The 26,332-nt window shown below is 39.8% G+C and overlaps 1 protein-coding gene across 1 annotated transcript; it reads left to right on the forward strand.

Moving 5' to 3' along the window:
* The first annotated feature begins 236 nt into the window (after positions 1 to 236).
* SPMIP7 (sperm microtubule inner protein 7) lies at positions 237 to 26,039 on the forward strand. Its single transcript, XM_062610790.1, is given in 11 exon segments — positions 237 to 332; positions 2,273 to 2,315; positions 7,373 to 7,432; positions 7,435 to 7,476; positions 8,132 to 8,185; positions 8,188 to 8,220; positions 8,223 to 8,283; positions 10,437 to 10,505; positions 22,500 to 22,607; positions 25,902 to 25,945; positions 25,948 to 26,039. Coding segments are annotated over 11 exon segments (702 nt in total).
* The last annotated feature ends 293 nt before the right edge of the window (positions 26,040 to 26,332 follow it).

Here is a 26,332-nt window from a genome sequence, read left to right on the forward strand (position 1 = left end):
GTTCTGCAGGAATCCAGAAGCAAAGTAAAAGGTGGACATCTAGTAGAGAGGGCTAGCTTAGACACATAACTAGCTCATCCATGTGCTTCTTTAAAACACTTGAAAACTGACAGTAGAAATTATTCAGCCTTACATGTCAGATTACTTCCCAGGATGACCTGGACAGAATCTCTGACACCAAAATCCAAAATAAAGCTTTAATTGTATTTCACTCTGCAAAATGAATGCAAAAAGCCATGAGCCATCCTTGCAATGTCTTCCATCCTGTGCCTTACCTCGGTCCTGTGTCTTCACCTCTCCTGCCATCTCTGTCTAAAGCTTTCCAGGAGAAGGTAAGCAGTGGGGGAAGAGGTCAGTTTGCAGCACTGAATGTTATTCTAGTGTGAAGCTGAATGTTTTTGATGTGGAGATAACTGAGAGTCAGTAAATACAGACACGAGTATGGCATTTCAAAGTCTTGTTACTGGCAGAAGTCAAATCTTGGATGTATCTTTTCACTAACTTCAGTGTGAGTGCAATAGGAAGTGGACACGAGATGTGTCAGGCAAAGAGTTCTGTGTTTTCATAGTATTGGCTTAGCCTTATAGTACTAGTACTGTGTTTACAATGTTCTCATCTGTCACTTCTTACCCATTTTAGTTCTTGTGACCTATATAAGAAAGATGTCTTAATAAAGAAGGAAGTTGTTTTTTTTTCCTGCTCCATCAGCAAACTTCTGCAAAAAACCCACACCACGATTCTCCATTACAGAACAAAGCTTTTTATTACTATAAACCTGTATTGTAATAAGTGTTACAGATTAACAGGAAATCACATCTGATTTCCTGTTAATCTAGAGCAAGTTAGGAATTCAGTGAAGTTGCATCTGTGTGAGACTAACATAACAATGATCAGGCTCTATGCCTTAATTTTTTTCTGACAAGGCCACAAAACAAAGTGAATTGAGATGTCCAAATAAAAGTAGTTTGGTTTTTCTGAAGTGCCAGGCCTTTGCAGATGGCACTGAAATTTGCAGAAAGGGCCTCTATAAATCAGACTGGTTTTGTTTACATTGCTAAATGAACACCATCAAGTTTGGGATTAGGAGATGAGTGCTGCATATTCTGAGCTGAGGTGGATTTGGCAATGGATTTGCCAACCTGATAGAACAAATAGCAAAACTCTGGAGATAATTAAGCTGCATGGAAAACTCTGATGTATGATTTACTTATTCCAAATGATAATTGTAAATTTTCCAGATTTGCATTTGTTTGCAGTTGTATTTGTTAAATTTTGTTCCTGTTAAATCTGTTTCAATTTAATTCATGTTTGTGATCTAGATACCAACAGAATACTTAAATAAAAACACCATATAATTCTTAGTAAGACTGAAAACATCTTCATTTTCTCTCTACTAGATGAATACGTAATTTGTAGTGCCATTTCAAGTTGCTGTGTGTGTCCCCTTGAAGGACTAGATTACTGTGGTATGCATGAAGCATGTTTCACACAAGGAGATATTTCATTGTGAGGTGGTTTCCATTGTTGCCAAGAAGAAAAGTAGCCCAAACCTCTCTGCTCACTCATAGAATCATAGAATAATTAGGGTTGGAAAGGACCTGAAGATCATCTAGTTCCAACCCCCCTGCTGTGGGCAGGGACAACTTACGCGAAATCATATTACCCAAGGCTTCGTCCAACCTGGTCTTGAACACTGCCAGGGATGGAACATTCACAACCTCCCTGGGCAACCTGTTCCAGTGCCTCAGCACCCTCACAGGAAAGAATTTCCTCCTTATACCCAATCTAAACTTCCCTTGTTTAAGTTTGAACCCGTTACCCCTTGTCCTATCACTACAGTCTCTAATGAAGAGTCCCTCCCCAGCATCCCTACAGGCCCCCTTCAGATACTGGAAGACTGCTAGGAGGTCTCCACGCAGCCTTCTCTCCTCCAGGCTGAACAGCCCCAACTTCCTCAGCCTGTCTTCATACGGGAGGTGCTCCAGTCCCCTGATCATCCTCGTGGCCCTTCTCTGGACTTGTTCCAACAGTTCCATGTCGTTTTTATGTCAAGGACTCAATGGCTCTGGTCTTTTGTACTGTATTTGATAAATCTCTTTTCAGGAGAGAATTCACTATTTAAACCGCTGCCTTGATCTTCATTTTTTCTATGCACTGATGTTCTGGAGGATGAAATCTCTTTTTACTGTTGTTTGCTGGCTAGGACTTGAGGAACGTGGAGAAACAGGAGCAAGCAGACTCTTTTAAGTTTACTACCACCTAAGGACAATAGAAGAGAATGACAGCGGCTTCCCTTGGAGCTGAAAGGAAGGCATGTAAGTGCTTTTAAAAAGTCCACCTTGTCAGTTGAACCAGCTCACAAGATGGACCACCAGCAGTATCTAAGCCTCTTAGAGATGTGCTTGCCTGTTGTGAGAGGTCCCGAGAACAGACATGGCTTTGCCAGCTTTGAAGAGAAAAACATCAATTCTTTCCTAAAGTTCAATCCATTCACCCCTCCAATAGGGATGATGTGTCTTTAGTAGATCTCTGCTCAGATTAGACCAACTCCAGTGATTTTCACAGCTCATTACAGCTAGAACAAAATTTTACGTGAATTCAGGCAACATACTTAAAGATGAGGGAAGCCATTTCTTAGAACATGGTAAAGAAATGTAAATAAGCTCCTTGTTCCATTTTACTAAACAGCTAACACTCACTTCACGGTTAGGTATACTTTGGCCTCATTATTGTCACCACAATGTGTCTACATGCCATAAATTCAGGCAGCGGTTTTGATTCCTTGTTTCTGCCTTTGAACTTTGCATTTTAAATCACTTTAAACTTACTGCAGTCATATAACAGAACCCAAAAGAGCCCAAGTAACCACAAGGGATCAAAAACTTTACTTTATAATTTTCCCTTTTTCCCCCTTCTTGCTCATTCTGTATTATTTTCACTCAGTATTTCTCAGTTAATGTGTTCTCCACGTACATATAAAATTAGATTCAAGCAGAACTGATCAGCTGAGTTTTTTCTGCAAGCCTCTGGAAAAGTGAAAGGGAAAGAAGAATTGAGATATGCAGTTCTATCTGACCACTAATTTTTCCAATGTAGAGAAAAGCAGACAGAGATAGAGATATTCTGGCAGAGATACACATGAAAAGAACACAAACAATATCTGAAATAGAATGTCATCAAGTCAGTAACCTGAGTTACAGTTAAGAAAGTGGTCTGAAATGGAGAGTAGTTCCACAAACTAGACAGAAACTGTCCAGCAGATTTCTGGTGATATTTTATTGGGTAAAGTTTGCTGTTAGAGTGAAATACTGACTCTGCTGAAGCTGTCAGATGAGTCAAACTCAACTCAAAGGGCAAACCTTGAAACCTGTAGTCCAGCATAAATTTATTTGAGAAAGCTGTGTAAATGTTCTTCCAAACCTAGTGGAAGAAAATTTACAAGTTTTCCTGTGATGCTGAGGTATTAACTGCAAATGTGTAAATAGAGATATAAAAAGTAGTTGAGTTTTAAGCTACTATTTTTAATGAGACTGCATAAACAAATGCCAGATTTCAGCGATATGATTCAGAGCCCAACTACCAAGCCCCCCAGCCATGTGATGTGATGAAAGTTGCTAATCTTTCTAGATATCAGTCCGAAGACATTCCACAGCTAAGTTGTTTGGGGAAGTTGTGCTGAAAATGAGATCACTCAGGCATTTTGCAAGCAAATTCTACAGTCACTTCCTCCACTGTGTCGCGGATGAATGGAAAATATAACAAAAAGAAAAGCAGAGACAGAAGCAGCCTTTGACATGGATGAGCAGAGGTATTACAAACATCTGCAGTAGACAGGAGGTTCTCTGTTGTGAGAAGATGTAGTACTATGGCTTGGGCAGTCAACAGTGTTCTTTTGAGCTTCCCCATCAGTCTTTTGCATCTACTGAGTGGAGCAAGTTTATTGAACAGTGAGAATCTGTGATAACAAACCAGAGAAACTGAAAAAGAAGGTTGTTCTAAGACTGGAGCATCAGAGCCTGCCAGGGAAGGGAGGTAGCTGAAGTGCTATTCTTCATGTATTCTTGCTTGGTGTTGTGAAGGTGCTCAGTGCTAGAAAACAAGGCCTTTAGGAAGTTGGCAGTGTTTGCCTGTAGAATTCTCTCACTCAGAATTTGACTGTGCAGGTACATTTGTACCTGGAAACCTGGTGACAAGGCCCTCATATCCAGTTTGTAGTTATTATTCTATTCTGTATGACTTAGCACAGAGATGGGCATGGGGATTGCAGAAAGAACCAGTGTATTTGATAAGTCTGATGAGGAGCAGAGGTGACTTCTTGCGCCTGCTGGAAGCTAACACATCTGGTTTCTCTGAAAACTGGGAAATGGGAAACACTATAGAGTTTACCTCTGGACTTGATGGTAACCCTTTTCTAAAAGTAATAAGCAGTTAACTCATGCTGCTAGTAGAGTGGCCATATTTGGAAAATAAAAAAGCCCAACTAGTCCAGTGTTCCATCCAAGAATATGTGAATAATTCACATCCAAGACTGTGAATAATTAACATAAAATGTCATCATACTTCCCCTGCATATTTTCATATCATGTGATGATTTGTTGACCAGGGATTCATGACAAGGAGCTGGTGTGTTTGTATTTAGTAGTCATGGATTCACAGATTTGCCTTCATGAACATATCCATTCACTTTTTGAACCCATTACTCAACTTTCAACACCCCAGGTAATTTGTGAATATGTTAAGCAACAAAGTTCTAAGCCCAGATGGGTTACCTCCAGGTCTCTTTACCAGTGATCTCCATCTACCTGGAGAATTGATCAATTACCCCTTTCCCTCCTTCTCTGATGTTCTTATCAGATATTTATCCATGTGAAGATCTTATCTTTGTTCCATTGTTACTTCAAGAGGCTCTGTTGAAGAATTTTATGCAGAACTAGTTGAAATAATTATGGTTGCATTATACTAATCATCCAATAGCCTTTGTATAGGAAGAGTTCCTTTCTCAGTGCTTCCTGTCCTGAAGCAAGAAGCATTTTATCCAGGGTAATCATTACTTTGGAGAAGTAGTCATCCAGGAGTAGTCCAGGATTAAGCAGCACATGGAGTGTGAGGCATATCAAGATAAGACTTGACAACTGGAAAAACGGAAATATAAACCCCATTTTCAAGAAGGGGAAAATGGATGACCCGGGGAATTACAGACCAGTCAGTCTCACCTCTGTGCCTGGCAAAATCTTGGAGCAGATTCTCCTGGAAGGCATGTTAAGGCATATGAAAAACAGCGAGGTGCTTGGTGACAGCCAGCATGGCTTCACTAAGGGGAAATCCTGCCTGGTGGCCTTCTATGATGGGGCTACAGAACTGATGGACGGGGTAGAGCAGCTGACATCATCTATCTGGACTTGTGAAAGTGTTCGACACTGCCCACACGACATCCTTCTCTCTAATTTGGAGAGACATCAATTTGATGGATGGACCACTCGGATAAAGAACTGGCTGGATGGCCGCACACAAAGAGTTGTGGTCAATGGCTCAATGTCCAGCTGGAGACCAGTAACGAGTGGTGTCCCTCAGGGATTGGTGTTGGGACCAGCCTTGTTCAACATCTTTGTCGCTAACATGGACAGTGAGATTGAGTGCGCCCTCAGCAAGTTTGCTGATGACACCAGGCTCTGTGGTTCAGTTGATACCCTGGAGGGAAGCAATGCCATCCAGAGGGACCTTGACACTCTTGTGAGGTGGGCTGATGCCAACCTTATGAAGTTTAACCATGCCAAGTGCAAGGTCCTACACCTGGGTCGGAGCAATCCCAAGCACAGCTACAGGTTGGGCAGCGATGAGATTCAGAGCAGCCCTGCGGAGAAGGACGTGGGGGTGTTGATTGATGAGAAAATGAACATGAGCAGGCAGTGTGTGCTTGCAGCCCAGAAAGCCAACCGTATCCTGGGCTGCATCAAAAGGAGCGTGACCAGCAGGTCGAAGGAGGTGATCCTGCCCCTCTACTCTGCTCTTGTGAGACCTCACCTGGAGTATTGTGTGCAGTTCTGGTGTCCTCAACATAAAAAGGACATGGAACTGTTGGAACAAGTCCAGAGGAGGGCCACGAGGATGATCAGGGGACTGGAGCACCTCCCGTATGAAGACAGGCTGAGAAAGTTGGGGCTGTTCAGCCCAGAGAAGAGGCGGCTGCATAGAGACCTCCTAGCAGCCTTCCAGTATCTGAAGGGGGCCTATAGGGGTGCTGAGGAGGGACTCTTCTGTAGTGATAGGACAAGGGGTAACGGGCTCAAACTTAAACAGGGGAAGTTTAGGTTGGATATAAGGAAGAAATTCTTTCCTGTTAGGGTGGTGAGGCACTGGAATGGGTTGCCCAGGGAGGTTGTGACTGCTCCATCCCTGGCAGTGTTCAAGGCCAGGTTGGACGAAGCCTTGGGTGGCATGGTTTAGTGTGAGGTGTCCCTGCCCATGGCAGGGGGGTTGGAACTAGATGATCTTAAGGTTCTTTCCAACCCTAATTATTCTATGATTCTATTCCAGCCTGTCCTACCTTTTAAATAATGCTAGAAAATGACTGCATCCGATGCTGGTGTTTGTAACAGAGATACTTAGTAGTGAGATAAAACCTTCCGCTTACCTGCAGAAGGAGATAAAAGTTAGAGGCAAAAACATGCAAAGCAAAGAGCAAAAAATGTGCAACTTGAAAAACGTCAACAATTCAAGGACACTCATAACTCTTATGGCATAGGAACAATCAACTAAGAATGAAAAATGGCCTACAGTAGGCTTGAGAATATCTGTGCTATTAAATAATTGCCCATAACACAATTAATTGTGTAATACTACGCTGCCTAATAAGCTAGTAGGTCATCTGGAAATAATGCAGAAAAACTCAGAATAATCTGTGGAGGGCTGAATGCCATCAAATAGAGCATCTCTGGTTTTGCTCTGGATTTGATTATTTATCATCCCTGCAGTTATATATTTCAGTGTGTATTTGTTTGTTTCACTTGCCCAAAAGCAGAGTGACACTTTGTTTTTTCAAAGACTTTCTTCTTTTTGTTTTGCTTCTTTTGTTGTGCATGTCTTACATATCTTTCCAATATAAACTGATGAGGTTTATGCTTATTTATAGTTAGTTTTCAGGGGATGATTTTTTTTCAAAGTGATAAAAGAGAAAGTAATGTGTTATATTTATTTTCCATATATAAAGAAAAGTAGATTAGTTAACCAAAGAACTAACCAAAAAATTCTGCGACAGTTATCTGTAAACCTCTCATTTGGCATTATTGTCTCTTGCTGGGCCCACTGAAATCAATACTCCTCCTAATTTTAAAATATAAGAGGTCAAAAACAGTGCACAGTTTTTGAATGACAGTGAGATGCAGTGAAGCTTGTAAGACTGCTGAGGAATCAGGTGATCCTTCTACAAGATGGAGAACAAAAAAGCAAGGGACTATTTCTACAAATCAAATACTAAAAGTGAGTTTCTTTTAAAAACAGGTTTTGCTTGTGCTTTGCTTCATTTTTTTCATCTTCTTTTTTCTAATATGCACCTTTAGGCAGCAGGACATACAAGACCACAAACAATTTTTATATCACTCAGAACTTGTGGTATTTTATCAGCATTTAGCATAGGATTCATCTCATGAATATTAGTTACCTGAAAGCTTGCATCCAGTCTGTGCCTTTCATCTCCACTTTATCTATAGGCAGTGAAGAGAAACTGAGGTTTCCGAAAGGGCATTCTGTACATCTGTCTTCAACGCCTGACACGGGCATGATATGACTCGTGTCTAATCTCTATTTATGTCTTGTCTCACTTAACCAATTATTCAAATTTAGACAAAATGAATCCCATCATCATTGTAAGCTTATTGGCAGATAAGCTGCCTCTTTCAATTAGTGAGACAGTTTTAAAGAAGATAAGCCTGTGAAACTGTACCATAACTACTTGTTCCCCAACAAGCAACATATAATTCCGGGCTTTTAATTTCCCCTTAAACTAGAAATGCACACCTTTGTTACTTTTTACATCCTTCTTTCTCACATAATTCATTATTATCTACCTACCAGTGTCATTCAATAATGATTATATGGGAACTTTTCTATCTTCTTTTTTGTTGTTCATCTAGAGTTTATGAAGAAGTTCCTTGGGATGACATGATACCTCGCAAAATCCTGCCTCCAGAATGAAAGTGGAAGTGTTGGCTGATCCTCTTTCCCAGAACAGAGATACAATCCTGAGCCCAAAACAAGCCAAGTCAGCGAACAATTTCTTGCCAACTGGTTTTGGGTTTTGCTAATGAAATTTAGCCTAAATTTTGTGTAGATAAGACACAGCAATGTTTTCAAATAAAAACAGTCTCAAGTGAGCAATTATGGTCATAGCACACTCCAGCAATTGCTTCAAGATTTAATACTTTTTACCTCTTCCTCCCCTGTAAATTGGTACAGAAGATGTGCGTGCACAGTACCAAAAGAGAGGACAAGGATGTTGGTGAAAAACTGGCTGACAGGAATGAATGATGCTGTACCATAACAAATCTCACATTAAGTTAGTTTGCTTGTGATTATTAACTGTAATGGTCATTATTTTTACTAAACTCAAACTCAGTCCTTCAATTGGTTCTGATTACTGCATGAAAATCTATTAAGCCAAATTTATTAAGCAACGTTGCCTTACAAGAAGCATCTAATTATGATTTTAAGTCTTTGGAGGCTTCTGGGACAGATTTCAAGCAAGATCTTTTGCCTCTCCACAGAGCCTGTTGATTCCTAATTTTCATGGTTTTGGGAATATCAGGGTCCTCTGAACACTTCCGATGAAGTCTGTGTAGAGTTGATTATTTCAATAGACTAAATTCAGCAACATTCTATAACTGGAGATGTTAAGATATTCAATCAATAATGATTTGAAAAGTACACGCTAGCATGCTTCTCCTGTGAGGGAGTTAGGTGTAAAAAATAGAACAGAGAAATTTGTGAAGTGGGTGTAGAGATTCCATACATCTGATGTTTTTATTAAGACATGTCATTTATGAAAATACCGTGGTAATCAAACACATGTACAAACTCAAGGTTTTATCTGCTGTCTGTAGAATATAAAGTAATCACCTGTGCATTGGTGTCTTTTCTTCACTCTGTATTTCACTTATTGTACCTCAGAGTGGAACATTTTAGATGAGCCCAGGAAAGGGTGACAGGAGTTTCAGAAGGGCTCAGGTAAGAGCCAAGTAGAGATGGGGAAAGAAAGGTTGGTCAAAGACAGATAGGAAGACTAGAGCCTCCTTTCCAGGCCATGAGTCATCAGGTTTGCTCAGGCAAACTTAATGGACAGGTGTGCTATGAGGCACAATCAGCCATACAGCCAGGTATCTCTGTAGCAGGGAAGGGGGATAAAAAACTCTATTATGGTTTCTTGAATGTTACTCTTTCCAAGAAATACAGCTGTGGATAGTGAGAGCAGCTTGCAGGGACAGACCAAGAGAAAGTTAGACCTGACATTAAGTTTTCCTATATTCTCAAGAAATGAATGAAAGAAGTGTTACAAGTAGAGAAGCAGTTATTTTTCAAAGACTTGCTTATATTATGCTATCCTAGGAAATTGAATAAAGTCTCAGTATCTGAGGATGGAGAGTAAAAGACAAGATTCTGCCTGCTGAACTGGGTCATTTAGCATATATGCCAATCTAATAATTTACCATGGTATTTTACTCAATTCAGATGAGCATTGCATCATTCCATGAGCAAAACTTTGACTTGTCACCATCTGTCTTTTGAGACCTCATAAATATTCTGTCAGGGTAATTGATCTATTTTGTCTTTAACAGTGTAAGCTGAAGGCCTTGAATCTGTCATATCTCTTTGTATAGTAAGCACGATGGGTCATTTCTATATTTTTGATTAAGCCCAAACAATCCATCTCTCATTTTCTGAAGCAAGAGTTGTAGCTGGACTATGTTATATAATCTTAAAATGTTTTCTGGTACAAAGGGAGAGTGTGTGCTGAGTCTCCTCTGCCTGCCGGTGACTCCAGCCTGTTACCTGTAAACTATAAATTAATATCCATTATGTCCTTTTTGGAAGAATATCCCAGTCTGATTATGGGCATAGCCAAAATAACAAGAGATTACATCTTATTTCTATCCTTCCCAAGACGCCTCTATGCATATATGTTCTAGAGCTGTCATTTGTTGTGTGCTGCAAGTTGAGCACATAATTGTCTTCATCCTGGGACATGCCAAGCACACAGGACAGTTCATCTCCGTGTTTTTTCTTGTGGACCATTTTAATAAATAACTAGAACTTTGGAGCATGCATTGTGTGGTTCAGCTGCCTCCATCAGCTGTCTAATGAATAATGTACACGTCTTTGATTTCCTTTCTATCCAAACAGTGGCTGTTTGGAATTGAAATTTGAAATTCTGAAGACATTGTCAGTGCCAGTGTAGTCTTAATACCGCTTAGCCATGTGCAAGCTTCAAAGCCTCACTTCACAAGCACTGCAGAGTATCTTTCCTTATTAGCATGGTTTTGATACTACCTCTTGAATTTTTGTTACTAGGGAAGAGGGAAAATAGTTATCTGGTCTTGGATGAAAAGAACAAAAATATTGGAGGGAACGTTCCTTATTCTTTTTAATAACTTGAATGAGTTCTGTCAACACAGGAATCACAGTGACCTTTCAGATTCAAGGTTGAACTTGAAGAGTCCTTTCTAACAGCTGAATCAGTAGTAAATGACCTACAGTGGTAACTGTCTACCATGTAGGTCTGTGTAAATCTAAGTGACCATTCAGCCCAGATATACAAAGGAAGCTGATACAAAATGAGCAGACTACTGAGGTGATGGTATAACAGATTTTATCCATCTGCTTGTGTTATGCTAAGCTTAAGTGCAACCTGTTTTGACCAAGCATGAGTTTGTTGTAGAACATTATGGCCTGATTCTTTATTGTGTTACATTAATGCTATAGTTTCAGGGAAATTAGGCTCCTAACACTGTGCATCACACTTGTAAACCAGAAATGTTGATTAGGGTTTCTTTTTTTTCTGTCCAGGAATTGCTCTGTGACCCAAGTGACCCTGACATCATCTAGTACAGAATGGTCATAATGAATTGACCATAACTGACTCTCAGCCTAAAAGCTACCCTTAGAGTGCCCACCCTGGGAGGTAAAAGTTGCCTGTGGTAAACACCGGTGCAATATACTCTCATGATATAATGAACTCTTCATTATCAGCAGCCTCTGACCTCGTCTGGGATGGAAATCAGAGCATCTCCTGCTTCCTGCTGTTAACCTTGCTAAACTGTTGCACAACCAAGTTTTAAGAACTTGGCAAGCACCTTTTCATTTTTCTGAATTGCATGTGAAGCTAGACTGAGCACATCTGCTAGATCATACCCCCAAATGCCTGACTTGTGGTTCCTAATAACGCTGAGACTACTTAACACAGGCATTCCTGTAAATGCCCACCATCAGGAAATAGATTTGTGTTACATGCAAGGCTCAGGTGGGGAAGACATGGAAGAGAAGGGTCTGAGCTTAGCGTGAAACAGGAATTTCTGCTGATGCCATTCTGAAGAGTCCTTAATTCCAAAAAAAAAAAAGAAAAAGATGTGTATTTTCAAACTATGCCATACTTTCATACTTTAAATGCTTCTTGTTCTTTATTATTAATGAACAAGTCTGGTGGGTAGAAATTCACATGCTGTTTTTTTTGATGGGTAGTACAATGAATATCGCCATATTAAAAATGTGTGATTTCTAACTTTAGTCACTAGATGGCCTTTGAGTTTGCAAAAGCTCCCTGAATACTATTAGGAGCACTTTTTTTTTTTTTTTTTTTTTTAGATAGATCACAAAGTTTGAGATTCAAAGGTTTTTGCTTTAATCTTTTCCTAAAGTTGTCTTTAGTAGCTTGAGCTGGTAATTAAGCATTTATTTGCAAACTTTTGAGAAAGTAAAATGGTAAAACTAATGACTTAATGGTAGGAACTAAAAATTATCAAAGAGGAAATATACTGGTCTTTTCACATAATTAGATTTTCTCTTTGCACAGGAGTTTCCTTTCTGTCCTTTCAGTGGTCTTGCACAGTCCGCATTTGTGAGGCAACTACAGAAGGGATACTTCACTGGGCAAAGCAGAGAGAGAGGAGCTGTAAAAATATTGCCCACTCTGTTCTGAAGAAAAAGCATAATTCTGGTCCTTACATAAGGCAGAGTATGTGCTAAACATTCCTAGTTGCTGGGAGCTGCCTTGGAAGTAGCTGAGATTTCTAAGCTCCATCTTAGATCTGTTCATTTCTGTTTCTTACATCAGTTTCAGGGAGAATAGACTTTGTAATGCATCACATGCTGTCACATACGTGTGGGGAACAGCGCATCATTCTTCACACAGCCTTGTTCATTACAGCAGTAGGTTCACAGTCAAAGTAAGGTGCTGAGCGTTGTAAAATGCTCAAATTTAACCTATATTACTGCACCAAACCTGTTATTACTGAGTTTTTATGTACATAATGCACCATTCTGATTGTTTTATCTCACCTCCTGCACAAGTCATCTCATTTCTCACAGCCTTCATCTAACTTTTAACTTCTGCTTGAATTAGAACATAAAATAGTATAAAATGATTATTGAGAAATATGCTTTAAAAATATAGCACACATAGCATACAGTATAGTGTTGAACAGAGATTTCTGAGTTGTAGGGAAGTTAGCAGAGCTATTAGTTCTGCCATGTCATACTGTTATTGCTGTAGAGCTTTGAACAATAGAAGCTGATGTATACGCTGTCTTGCAGACAGACAGACATCTTGTCTGGAGCTATTTGCAATGTATGATATCATGGTAGATTTGTAAGTTCGAGCAACAGGTTCTGTGTTACTTTCTCTAGTACTCTCCATGTCATTTTCCTTTTTAGTTTTTTTTTTAGTGGATGAAGCTATGGATTTCATTGACTTCTGGCAACCAGGAGACCAAGATTTCTGAGACCTAAAAGATTCTGACATCTCCAAGTTGTGAAAACCTCAATCCCATCTGAAAAGTTCTATTACATTTTCTATATTTATTCTTTGCCTGTGAGTGTCAGACATCAGGATTGCTATAATTTTAAGCAGAAGAAAGGAAGGATTCAGAAAGAATACATACAGTTGATCCCTAGAATTTTTGTTTTGTTTTGTATGTTTGCCAATAGTTCTGGAAAGATGTGTAAAGGTGTTGACTCTACTAGACTCCTACCAAAATCCTTGAGAAATGAGATACATGCTTTGGATTTAGAAGCATAAATATTCTCTGTAAGCCTGTAAGATGTAAAAATCTCTTTCTAAATAGTCACTTTCACTCTTTCATGGGCTAGCAGTTGCACTTCCTGCCTCTAGCACTTGGGCAACAGCACTGTCACTCAGGCATAACTCTGGAGTGAGACACTATTCTTCCCTGGACCATGCAAGAAAGTGGTTGCCATTCAAATTATTAGCAAAGCTGAAACTAGCTAAGAGTCATCTGTCATGTAGTTTTGCAGAGACAAACAGGAAGAGTGGTGAACCTGGGCATGGTTTGTATGTTACCCTTGTGCCCACCCTCTCTTCCTTTTGGCAGAACAGGAAACCATCTTCTGTTTTTCTTCTTTTTTTTCTTAAGGAATTAGAAAAAAGATAAAAGGCATGACTTATGCTGCAGTTGAGCCTAAAAGCTCCTAGTATAAGATTAGCGTTGTGAAAAGCTGTTCTGACATACCTGACACTGTAATGCTCTGAAGTCCTTGCCATGCAATTTGGAAGTTTTACAGATGGAAATCCAGGTGCAGTGTAATTAAGTGATTTGGCAAATACCATTGGGAATCTATAGTACAGCTAGGAATCAGACTTCATGTATCCTGAGTCCTAGCCCATGCTTTATTTTTACCAAGCTCTGAGCTTTAAGCTATTGAAATGGTGCTTTGCTAAAACCTGGTTTTAAAAAATAATTATTAGCACAAGTGATGGCCGTAGCTCTTGAAAGTTCGGATGAGTCACAAGTGAAGAGTTAGAAATCTAAGCAATATTTTATTCAGTTTTTCCTCTGTGATTCAGACATGGAATAGCTGTGGGAACCTCCACCACATGTAAAAAGCCATGTCATAAGTGTTGTGATTCATCTAGAAGTTCTAAATTTATGAATCTCAACATATTAATCAAAACTACATGATCTGGTGGCAGTCTAGCATGATCAGTGGGAATTTCCTTAATGGAGCTGTGAAGCTGTTTTTTTCAGGTCAGACTGGAAGGTAGTTCAGTTCCTCTTCCAGGGTTTCATTAAAGCCTGTGTTAGGGAAAGGGATCAATTGCATCATCTCTTGAGGTCTGTTCCAGCCCTGGAATGTAGCATTCTTAATATCCTTGGTTTGTATATGCATTCCTGACTTTGATTTAAGATCGGTGGATAAAGACCTGGCTTCAGTGGATAAAGAACTGGCTAGATGGCCACACACAAAGAGTTGTGGTCAATGGCTCAAAGTCCAGCTGGAGACCAGTAACGAGTGGTGTCCCTCAGGGATTGGTGTTGGGACCAGCCTTGTTCAACATCTTCATCACTGACATGGACAGTGGGATTGAGTGCGCCCTCAGCAAGTTTGCCGATGACACCAAGCTGTGTGGTTCAATTGATACGCTAGAGGGAAGGAATGCCATCCAGAGGGACCTTGACACGCTTGTGAGTGGGCTGATGCCAACCTCATGAAGTTTAACCATGCCAAGTGCAAGGCCCTACACCTGGGTCAGAGCAATCCCAGGCACAGCTACAGGTTGGGCAGAGAAGAGATTCAGAGCTGCCCTACAGAGAAGGACGTGGGGGTGTTGGTTGATGAGAAAATTAACATGGGCCGGCAGTGTGTGCTTGCAGCCCAGAAAGCCAACCGTATCCTGGGCTGCATCAAAAGGAGTGTGACCAGCAGGTCGAAGGAGGTGATCCTGCCCCTCTACTCTGCTCTTGTGAGACCTCACCTGGAGTATTGTGTGCAGTTCTGGTGTCCTCAACATAAAAAGGACATGGAACTGTTGGAACAAGTCCAGAGGAGGGCCACGAGGATGATCAGGGGACTGGAGCACCTCCCATATGAAGACAGGCTGAGGAAGTTGGGGTTGTTCAGCCTGGAGAAGAGAAGGCTGCGTGGAGGTGGAGACCTCCTAGCAGCCTTCCAGTATCTGAAGGGGGCCTATAGGGATGCTGGGGAGGTTATGGAGTCTCCTTCCCTGGAGACTTTCAAAGCCCGCCTGGACACATTCCTGTGTAACATTATCTAGGTGTTCCTGCTCCGGCAGGGGGATTGGACTAGATGATCTTTTGAGGTCCCTTCCAATCTCTAGCATACTGTGATACTGTGGTACTGTGTGACTCTTCATTAGAGACTGTAGTGATAGGACAAGGGGTAACGGGCTCAAACTTAAACAGGGGAAGTTTAGGTTGGATATAAGAAAGAAATTCTTTCCTGTTAGGGTGGTGAGGCACTGGAATAGGTTGCCCAGGGAGGTTGTGAATGCTCCATCCCTGGCAGTGCTCAAGACCAGGTTGGACAAGGCCTTGGGTGATATGATTTAGCATAAGGTGTCCCTGCCCATGGCAGGGGGGTTGGAACTAGATGATCTTAAGGTCCTTTCCAACCCTAACTATTCTTTGATTCTATTCTATGAGTCTATGATCACAGAATCACAGGATAACAGAATAGTTAGGGTTGGAAAGGACCTCAAGATAATCTAGTTTCAAGCCCCCTGCCATGGGCGGGGACACCTCGCACTAAACCATGTCACCCAAGGCTCTGTCCAACCTGGCCTTGAACACCACCAGGGATGGAGCAGTCACAGCTTCCTTGGGCAACCCATTCCAGTGCCTCACCACCCTCACAGGAAAGAATTTCTTCCTTATATCCAATCTAAACTTCCCCTAAGTTTTAACCCATTACCCCTTGTCCTATCACTACAGTTCCTAATGAATAGTCCCTCTCCAGCATCCTTATAGGTCCCCTTCAGATACTGGAAGGCTGCTATGAGGTCTCCACGCAGCCCTCTCTTCTCCAGGCTGAGCAGCCCCATGAACTTGTTCCTCTCTTCCATCCTTGGTTATGTTGCAATGTATGCCTAAAACCTGTAATCTTCTATCATTTCTTTGCCAAGGGCAAAGATCCCTTTCTGGCTCTTTTTAAAGATTGAGTAAAAATCTTAGGAAGTTTTTGTGACAGAGAACTCTGAAAATATATTTCTAATGTGGTACTTTTTCACCAGCAGATCTCCAAAAGTCTTTCGTAGAACTTATGATCTTGTCTTACAGCTCTGTGCACCATCAAGTGGACTGCAGGGTCAGAGCACAGGAGTTGAAGCCTTGATTCTCATTTTTTATGTCATTAACAAGTGAGGTTCCAAATTGAATCCTTTGATGCTTTTTCTTTTTGTATTTTCATTGTATGTTGCTTGTGTGCTTTTTTATGTACCCTGGACAGCAATTGTCCAGTGGCTCAAGTGGCTTTTGCTGTATTTTTAAATTACTGATTTTTGTGTTTGTTTCATATTTTCTTTTTCGTTTCCCCCCTCCACTTTCTCTAATTGTCTGCCTATGTGAAACTCTCTTCTTGTATTTCATTTCTTTTCTTTCAAACCCATGAAGTGTAGATTCCATTGGAATCAGTATATGCTTAACAAGATCTGAACAGGGATAGAATTCGGTATCTCTTCATACGTTTTGTGGAACTGAGACTGCTGCAATTTGTTTTAGGAGACTTTGGACTCTGAATTAATTATACCTGTTTTCCATGATTAAATTTTCTTTGGTTCTTACCAATTTGCTTATTAATTATTTGCTTATAATATTTATTTATTTGTGGAAGGTTAATAATGCATTTGGGGATATATGTCACATAGCTGATCATTTACTAGGTAGGAAAGCAACTGAGAGCTAAAGAGTATGTTTTATGCAGCCAGCCAGCCTTTCAAAAATAGCTCAGCAACCACACATGAAAACCAGAACTCTGAAAGAGCTCTCATTCTGGGTGCACGTTGACTGTTAAGCTCCTGCAAAAATCTGACCACAAACACTACGATGAAGCTTTTAGGTAGTGTGCACTTTTAAAAATCTGATGCCCTCTGTGTAACTGCTGCTGCAGCCCAGATGGGTATGAAGGAAGAGGAGGATGATCTGAATTCTGATGAAACTGTATTTTCAGCTCATTTGGGCAATTTGCACAGAGGAGGAAACTTCATAGCACAGCTACAGTGACCTCCAGGAAGACTCAGGCTGCTAAATTCTCTGGGCACTTTTGAGAGGTTCTATGTTATTAATAAGCAAAAATAAGTGATGACACAATTCATTCTTTCTTGTAATTAGCAACTACTTTGAAAAAGATTTTCCTATTCAGAATTGCATTTTGAACTTAATAATTTTGAAAACCATAGAGAAACTAGTTTTACTACACCATATGGATTCCCAACATAGTAATCTGCTGTCCTCTTTTTCGCTAACATGTTTATAGGAATGTAATTTTGTATAGCTCTCCTCCACCCCTGTCACTAGCTTTTTCCTTTGTTGACCTCTTCCCCAATCAGCTGCTGAAACAAGGTTATGCTTTATGTGGTATTTTAGTGCTGCAGGTGTTTTAAGGGTCAATGGAAAAAAAGCTTCCCACACCGGTGATGGGGATTTCCTCTGCAGCATTCACGGGCAGGGCTCTGGTAAATGCTCAGCCTGACAAACAACTCACCTCCTTGGCATTTTTAGAACTCCCTTACATTCAGTGAGTTAGAAGTACTTAGTGCAGTAGTATTGTAGCACATTTAGTGCATTCCAGTGTACACAGCAGCAGTTCATATCTATCAAGTGTTATATCTGACTCATGCTCTTCTCTTTTTTGTGTGTTCCTGATTTTCACTGTGATACTTACTGGAACCTGCCCCTTGAAATCTGACAAAAGCAGTTAGAACATAGATTATGTTTTCTTGTTCCACATGAAAAGCCTGGCCTCCACAATTAAATAAAAACCTGTCAATCGTTAACATTTTAAAACTTGCTACTCAGAATTCATCAGCTCTCATAGGACTCAGTAGAGGGCAGTGCTTACACAATACATATGCATTCTAACCAAGTGTTATTTACTTAGCAGCACTTTCGAAGCATTGACTAATTCATTACCATGGCACTGGTAAAGTAGATGATAGTATTAGTTTTTGAAAGACTAAGAAGACTGAAGTGAGTTGTCCAGGGCCAAAGAGATTGTGTGTGTCAGAGAGAGAGGACAGGATCTGACCAAAATCCATTTCTGGAAGCAGTTGATTGAAATGGGAACTTAGGAGTTTGTCTTCCTAGAAACTGCATGTGTTAAGTGTTTCAAGTCCTGCGGTTCTTGCACAAAGATATACTCTGAAACTACTCTTTATCCTTGGATCCTCAAGGACATTGGGCAAAATGCTATTACAACACTGTATCTGTAGTGACTTCGGTGATATTTTTTCAGTGCAGTCAGCTTCCAACTGACTGTGTCGGAGCATCCATTATAATTACAAGTTACCACAGAAACCTCACAGGCCACAATTAGATGGGGACAGGACCCTCTGCCACCTTGCACCTTGTGTAGTCATTTTCTTCAGCTGCCTAAAAGCTTTCCCATCTTGTATTTTTTCTTCAGAAACTGACAGTTTGTCCACCATGTATGCCTTGTTAGTGATTTTCTTGTTTGAGTCATGCATGGGGTGGATGGTGGGGAATGCTGAAATATCCTATTTTGACATTTTCTACTTGAGATTTTATGGCTAGCTTGAGGGGTGGGGGTAAGGGGGGGGATATGGGGGGAAGGAAGGTGGGGGTGAAAAGGGTGAAAGCAGAATAAAACTGTTTGAAACTGTAGAAACGAAATGTTTCAGTTCAACATGATTCAAAATATTTCTGCAGTATTACCATTTTGATGGTTTTATTCTTTCAGAAGCCCCAAAACCATTTAAGTCTTCCTGGAAGGAAATTTGAGTTGGAGGACAATTGCGAGTCCTTTGTGCTGTGAGTGAGACCTGAGAGGCCTATTTTATAATTTTAGTAATAAGAAGAGCTAGTTAATGATGTAATCTGGTGATTCAGTTATATGAGATTTATACAACAGTGTTTCTAAGAAAGAGCAAGATGCTAGGAAATCTTTGCTTTTAAGTGCAAGGTAAGAATCTACCAGATTGCTTTCACTAGACAGAAGTTTCGCACATAGAATTTGGCTACCTCAGTCATTCAAGCTAAAATGCCAAATCCAAGGTTTTCAAGAATTAGAAATTATTTGGGGGAATCCTGATTCTGCTCCCATAAAAAGAGCTGATATGGAATTGACATGGCACCCCAGACCATCACTTCCAGCTGCTGCTTCAGGACAGCATGGATCTCCTGCGGGTCCTGTGCTATGGGGGCTTATCTGAGATGCCTTAAGGCATATCAGATATCTCTAAATGTCAGCATGGTTTGCCAACTCAATTGATTCTACGCTATTTTCCTGACACTACCAGGAAATAAAAGTCTTCAAAGATATCCTGATGTGGGTATACAAAACAGAGGCACACCAAAGCAGACACACTCAGAATCACTACATTCCACTTGAAAAATCTTAGAGCTTGCACAGATTCAACTGTCAACACTGTATGTTTCTTACTGTTGGGACTAAGAGCTGCTAGTGTGATTACAAGGAAGTGTATGAACAAGAGATGTCATAGTTACAGCAAGAAAGCTTGATGACGACAGCATAACCACAGAGAAGTTTTGCATGTTGCCCAGTGATAGCCTGGCACTTGATTGTTTTCTTTAGCAGCAGCAATCAGGTTTAGCAGATCATCAGAGAACACACACAGGAGCTAGACACCATGATCCAAAACCAAAAACAAACAAAGGGGTATTTTTTTTAACCTCAGTTTCTTCTGCTTTATCACATACATAACCGCAGCTCATTTTTGCATCTTCTTTGCAGGTTTCCAGGAGAGCAGCTGCTTTACTGTAGTACAAGCTTTCTTACTATGCTGGTTCTTTAGCTTCTCTTTGCCCATTTCTCTTCTCTTTCAGAGTTACATCCTTCCCACATATTATGAATATACCAATTCCTGTCAATCCTTTCTAACAAGTCTAAAACAAGTCTTCATCTTGAGCCATCTCTCAGGTTTCATTTTTGGGTCACATTTGGCCATTTCTGAAGCCTTTCTCTCTACTTCTAGTTTTGTAGGTTTTAAGATCAGATTTGATCAATCAAGTGCCTCACAGTGGATAATGTATTCTAATATCTCCACAATTGCATAGTTATAATGTCAGTTAACTCCAAATAGGTTATTAAAATGTTGCAAGTTAATACAGGGCTTCTTGTTGTTATTGCCTTCTCTGTGATCTCATACAATTTTAAGGAAGTCAATGGAATTTCTTTGTTGCATGTGAGAGATGCATCTTGATACGTAGCACACCACCACAGTGATAAAACTCTGTTAACGGTCTGACTGATTCCTTCAAAGTGATATCACATTTTCAGGTTTAGATGAATGCATGCACTTGTACTTGCACACACCCAATGTCCAGTGTGTCCCTCAGTGTGATCTCTACATACACAGATTAAATTTTTGACAGTTACCTAATCCACATGTAACATAAACCTTGTCTACTTTGACACGAAAAATCAAATTTGTCTGCAAGCCATTTTGGCTAATTCAGAAAATCCGTTCTACTGCTGAGCAGGTTTTCCGGCCTACTTGTTATCCCTGCATGGCTGCTGTCAAGATAGAGAGCAGATTTGTTACTTGCTCAGCCAACACCTTGGTGATTTACTACAGGTAAAAGCTTCCCAAATGCTGCAGAACTGTTGTACTGATTCTACAAAGCCATCTTCTCTGGAGGGTCATGTACTGGAGCATGGCCCAGGGAATATAAGAGTGTAAGAATGTATGGGTTAGTGCAAGGCTGCTCCAAAATAAGGCAAAGAACTAGATGGTCTTTCTGCTAACTATGGATACAAAGACTGCAACATATATTGCCAATGCTCCTGTGGCAAGTATAGTTCAGTCACAGTCCTTTGTTATAACTGCAGTAACTAGATACATCATTTTGTCATTACCTCTGGTATTCTGGTTAAGAATTCCAGATACAAGTTTCCTAGTCACAAGTCAATGAATTTTCTGATAAACCACATTTGGCACATATGTCCAGTTTTGCATCTTGTGCTGAACTTTGTTTCAGAGAAGTAGCTGATCGGCTGTATTGAATCCACTATCTGTATGCATTTTATAATTAAAGGAACTGTTAATTTTTATCCAGTACAGGGGAAACAAAAAAGTACCTTGGTGATATTTTAAAGGAGGTACTGTTGTCTATCATTCTTGTGGTCTGAAGACCTCCGAAGGTCTAATGGAGGTAAAGGTTACAATCCCAAGTATTTAGCTGATTCAGAGGACGAAACAGCTTGTCATGCACTCTTTCTTCCATGTGTATGGGCAGGCTGGATATATGTATAATTCAGCAGTGTCCTATTTTGAGCTGTCAATATAGAACAGTACTTATGATACTCTCTGAATAACTTTTGTGTTGAAAAAAGCTATTTTATTAGGGACTTAGAGTTTTAATCTTTAATCTTCATGGATTATTTTAATGAATTATCTTCATAGATTTAATCTTCAGGATTATCCCTCTGAATTCTTCTTTGTACACCTTTGTGTTTTTTTCGTTAATTTTGTTCATCTCTGCTTCATCTTGCTGTGATTGCTATCAAAATTTTCTGTTGCACTACCTCAGAGAAGTAGAATTCATTTCTCATTTTCTTTTATTTTGTATTTCACATTAGAATTTAGCATTGGAATTAACAAAAGGCTTTAGCCTTCCAAGATGTGGCCCATGCTGTCTCAGTCCACTGGTGTACTTGGGCTAGAATTTAGGTTGTTGTGTCTAAATTGTGTTAATAATACTACATATGTATGTAAATACACTTTTAATGAACTCTAGGGGAGATTTAACAAACCTCAGAATTATTCGGGAAATCATTTGTGGTTTAGGCTGTGAGAAACCACACCTGTTGGCCTAAAATCTGCTACCTAAATTCCATATTTGAAGGTGGAACCTAAATATGAGCTAAATCTTTATCACATTTTAGAAGAGTAATTCTTTGCTTTCTGTGCTCTATGCAAATCCCACGACCCCTTTTTTCTTCGAGATTCAGTGTTGCTTGTAATCATGAATATCATACAGATATTCAACAGGGAAAACAAAAAAAGAAAAGTCGCTAAAGGATTCACTTTTGCCATGTCTAAGTAAAGATCTTAGGTCAGATCATCAGCTAGTTGCTTATCATTTATTATCATCATAAATTTGTTTTGCTGATCTTAAAGAAACTGTGCCAATTCATACATTCTAAGGACTACGAATTATATTATAAAGAGGTTTTACCCCATCCATCTTTGATAAGCACTAGCTATTTTAGAAATGATCTGTAAGTCATATTTCAAGCCTATAGTCATTTAATTTAACCTTTCTCCAATTTTCCTTTAGCACTCCAAATATCCCTGGATACACTGGCAAGGTTCATTGGTCAGCAACTCACCCAGCAAATTCTAATCTTCCATCAACAACCCCATCAATAATTGCACGAATGCATGGGTAGGTATGAGACATATTTCTCAGCTTGTTCAGAAAGATTACAGGGAAAATCCTAATTGCATTTATTTAGTTAAAGAACAATTAAATGTTAAGCATGACATTCCATTGGCTTAAAAAATACCAAACAGTCGGTGTTGGATCACATCATATTATTGGCATGCTAATCTGAAGTCCTTTTTAGGTTTTAGATTTTTTCTGGAACATTGGAAGGTATGTACTGGGGAGTACCTTAACACTGAGGCAAATCATGATTTGAAAATGTGGATTATTTCTACACTGAGAAATTTTTCTTTAGCTATGGTTGTTAAGTCACAGTTTAAGTTACTTTTTTTTCCTGATTGATTGATCTGTGTGTGTTTTGAAAGAGACCTATGAATGTCAAACTTTAAAATTCCCAGAAGAAAACTGTGTGGTATTGTATTTCCAAATTGGTGCTGGCAGATGTATGAAATGTGTATTTGCTATACAAAAGGAGTTGTTAAAAATGAGTGGGTTTACTTAGAAAGCAATAAGAGGCAAAATCATGCCATGCCCCCACACTGATGCAGCCCAGAACCCTGTGACTATGAAATCATCACAACCCCACATCACAGTTGTGGCTGCCTCATGAAGTGAATCAGTAATTTCGATTCTCTCTTGCTCTTTCGTACAAGGCTTGCTAAAACCATGGGCCAGTATGATGTATTTAGGTGTCTAACTCTTGTTAGTGTCAAAGGAGATGGACACTTCAGAACAGCTGAAAAACCCTTTTCCTTTTGTTAGCACAAAGAGTTCTGACACCAGCAAAGAACCAGCCCAGCCTTTCGCCCAGTAGCTTCAGAATAGCTTAATAACTATTTGTTTCCTGTCTCTCCGTTGTGGTTCTGATTTCTCTTTATCCATAGTAATCTAGAAAGCTGTGATGCTATCCCAAGTTTCCATGTTTTGCTGAGATATTTATCTTCCATTAAACTGTTTAATTTGCCTTAGAATTCTGTTCACAATACATCATCCTTCTTTTTCAGTGCTGCCAGTGAAAAGTATCCAGAAAAAGCTTGAGGAGCTGCCTGGATTTTACAGAATTCACCTTCTCAAGTGTTTCAGCACCGTGCAGAATGCACTGACTTCCATTTCTGCTGCCCTACATCTATTCACCTCTGCTCTTTTTCTCTTGTGGCTATGCTGAGACAATAGGCAGTCACCTGTAGTTGCAGTTTGCTGTTGACAGGGAGTGAAACAATGCAAGAGAGTCCTGAGCCTCTATAGGCTAATAAAGCTGAACCCAGAGAATCCTGGTGCAAGACTAACTTGCTTGAAAGTGTCATGGGCAGAAAGACGTATGCATCTTGGCAAAGATCATCGACAGACTCCAGACAGATACTGAACTTCAAGAGCCACCACTGTGGTCTAAGAAAGGAAAAACACATCTGTTACTTACCTTTACTTTACACAGATGTTACTGTGGGTGTAGTTCATAGTGAATTTTCTTAGTTTTAGGTGGATACCGAGAACAGGGTTCTCGTTCTGTGCTGACAGATACTTTCCATAACCAGGAATTAATCCCTGATGTTTTGAAGAAGCATGTGTAGGAAACATATGGCAAGCACATTCATATGCAGACATTGTAGGGCAGGTTTTACCACCCTTTTTCTAAGCTAAGTAGTACATTTCCGCAGGGTAGTACCTGCGGCTACAGAATTGTAACAGTCCTATTTTACTTTCTGTGGACCTACTTGTGGTCTGAGATAGTGTTCACTGACCTAAGATGGGGGATCGTAGCCCTCTTTGAAACTGCTATGTAATACCATTAGGGATGCTGGGAATCTCCCCCCAACATTAGACAGTGATGCCCATAAAAGAGGGATGCTTAACATTTGATTCTTTCCCTTTGTGAAATAAATGATAAAAATTCCTTCTGATTTCAGTGGACACAAATCAAGCTATACTGTAGTGGAGAGGTGAAGAGACAAGAGTTTATTCCTGGAGTCTGGGGTCAGACTACCCCAATTCACCTCCACATGCTTTTCATGGATGATATGATCTCATTCTTACTGTTTTTTAAATGGCAACCCCTTTTTTTTCATCCTTTGATCATTCTCAAGCCATGACTGCAATAATTTCCCAGAAAGCAGCAAGTGATCGCATGTGGTGGATGCTTTTATAGCTGCTTTATTTAACATGACTACAATATATGGTCAGTCTCCTGAAGACAATTATGGGTATCAGAGGGAGTCTCTTGTCTACTGCTAACATGGTCTAATAAATGTTCCTGTCAAAGAGTATCAACAATACCAGATAGACCAGGCAGCACGCAACCGCTTCTACACTATGTTTCTATTGCATAGATCTTCCGCAGTGTGTGGGACAAAATCCATTATACCCTGTTTTAAGCATTCTGAAATCAACAGGACTGTACAGGATATAGCACAGAAGAAACACGGTTTCTTCATCTTCAAATATGAGTAGTATTTTTGTATGTCAAGTTTATTGATGTATTTTTATTGTATTTTTATTTCCAGGTAATCCCAAGGTGAAGTCAACAAATTAGGTTTCAAAGTCCTTTAGTGCAATCAAATTCTTTGTTTAGCTTTTGCATAGGAAGCAACGTTTTATGTTTTGATTTGAATTGTTTAAATGAACTGCCCATTGCCACCTAAAAAACACAAATTCATTTGCATTTTGAGTTGTTTGGAAATTCACTGGCATCATCATAGTTAATGTAAGATTAATTTAGTAATAGATTTTTGAGAGAAACGTTGCACCCTTTCAATAAGTTGCTTTGGAGATTTCAAAAGGGATTTAAGGCAAAAGAAAGTGTTTTATGTTTGGGGAGTGAGTGAACATAAGATTCTGTGATCAGTTCTGTGTCAGAAAAGCACAGAACTGACAAAACACTTAAAGAAAAAGCAGCCCTGCTTTTCTTTAGGTGTTTCATAGCAGAGGCACTTCATGGCAGTTCTTCAAATATGCAGTGCAGGTTAATTGTGACACAACCTTGTGTGTCCAAGAAAGTCTGAAAAGAGGCAAGAGGCAGAGAGTATATCCCTGTTACATTTGCTGTAGGGATCTGTCTTTCAGCGTGTTATGTATAACCAGAAGGTAAGATTTAAAATAAGATTTAAAACTCTTATGAAGATTTCCCACCATTGTTTTTAGGGGGGCTGAGCCTAATACTATGAAATACTGCAAACTGTTAATATTCTCTGGGGCAAATGGGCATAACTGTTTATGAACAAAGCGGTGAGAAGGTAAAAGAGAGCATGTTTAGCAATGTAAGAACACATTTTGAAAGTCTTTCTTTCTCTGTGGCTGCAGATACATTGCAAAACATGGAAGTTCATCTCAGTATAATCACCAGAACATTTTTCTCAAAGGGTGACTCCAGTTAGTCTTCATAATTCTTGCAACAAACTGTTACAGTTTAGAAAGTGTCAGTCCTTTTTACCTGCATAACTGAGAGCCTCAGTGTCTGACAGTGAGGAGGAAGGAAATATGTGAAGATGTGGGGATACTTTGAGTAGGGAACAAAAAAGAATAACATAGCAGTGGGTGTTTGTGGTAGTCCTTATTACATTAGTCTCATATTTATGACTTTCTAGTGTTGACAGTTAAAACTGTATTAAAAACAAAAGGAATCAAAGGCTAGAAACTTGTTCTCTGTACTGGATTGCCTTCTTAACTAAGGTTGAAAATGATGTGGCAGCTGTTCCATCTGTTTACATAAATATTTTGTGTGTATACATACA

The sequence above is a fragment of the Pezoporus occidentalis genome, unplaced genomic scaffold (assembly GCF_034315485.1).
Source record: "Pezoporus occidentalis ecotype Australia unplaced genomic scaffold, CSIRO_AGI_Poc_V1 ctg15, whole genome shotgun sequence".
Lineage (NCBI taxonomy): Eukaryota > Metazoa > Chordata > Aves > Psittaciformes > Psittacidae > Pezoporus > Pezoporus occidentalis.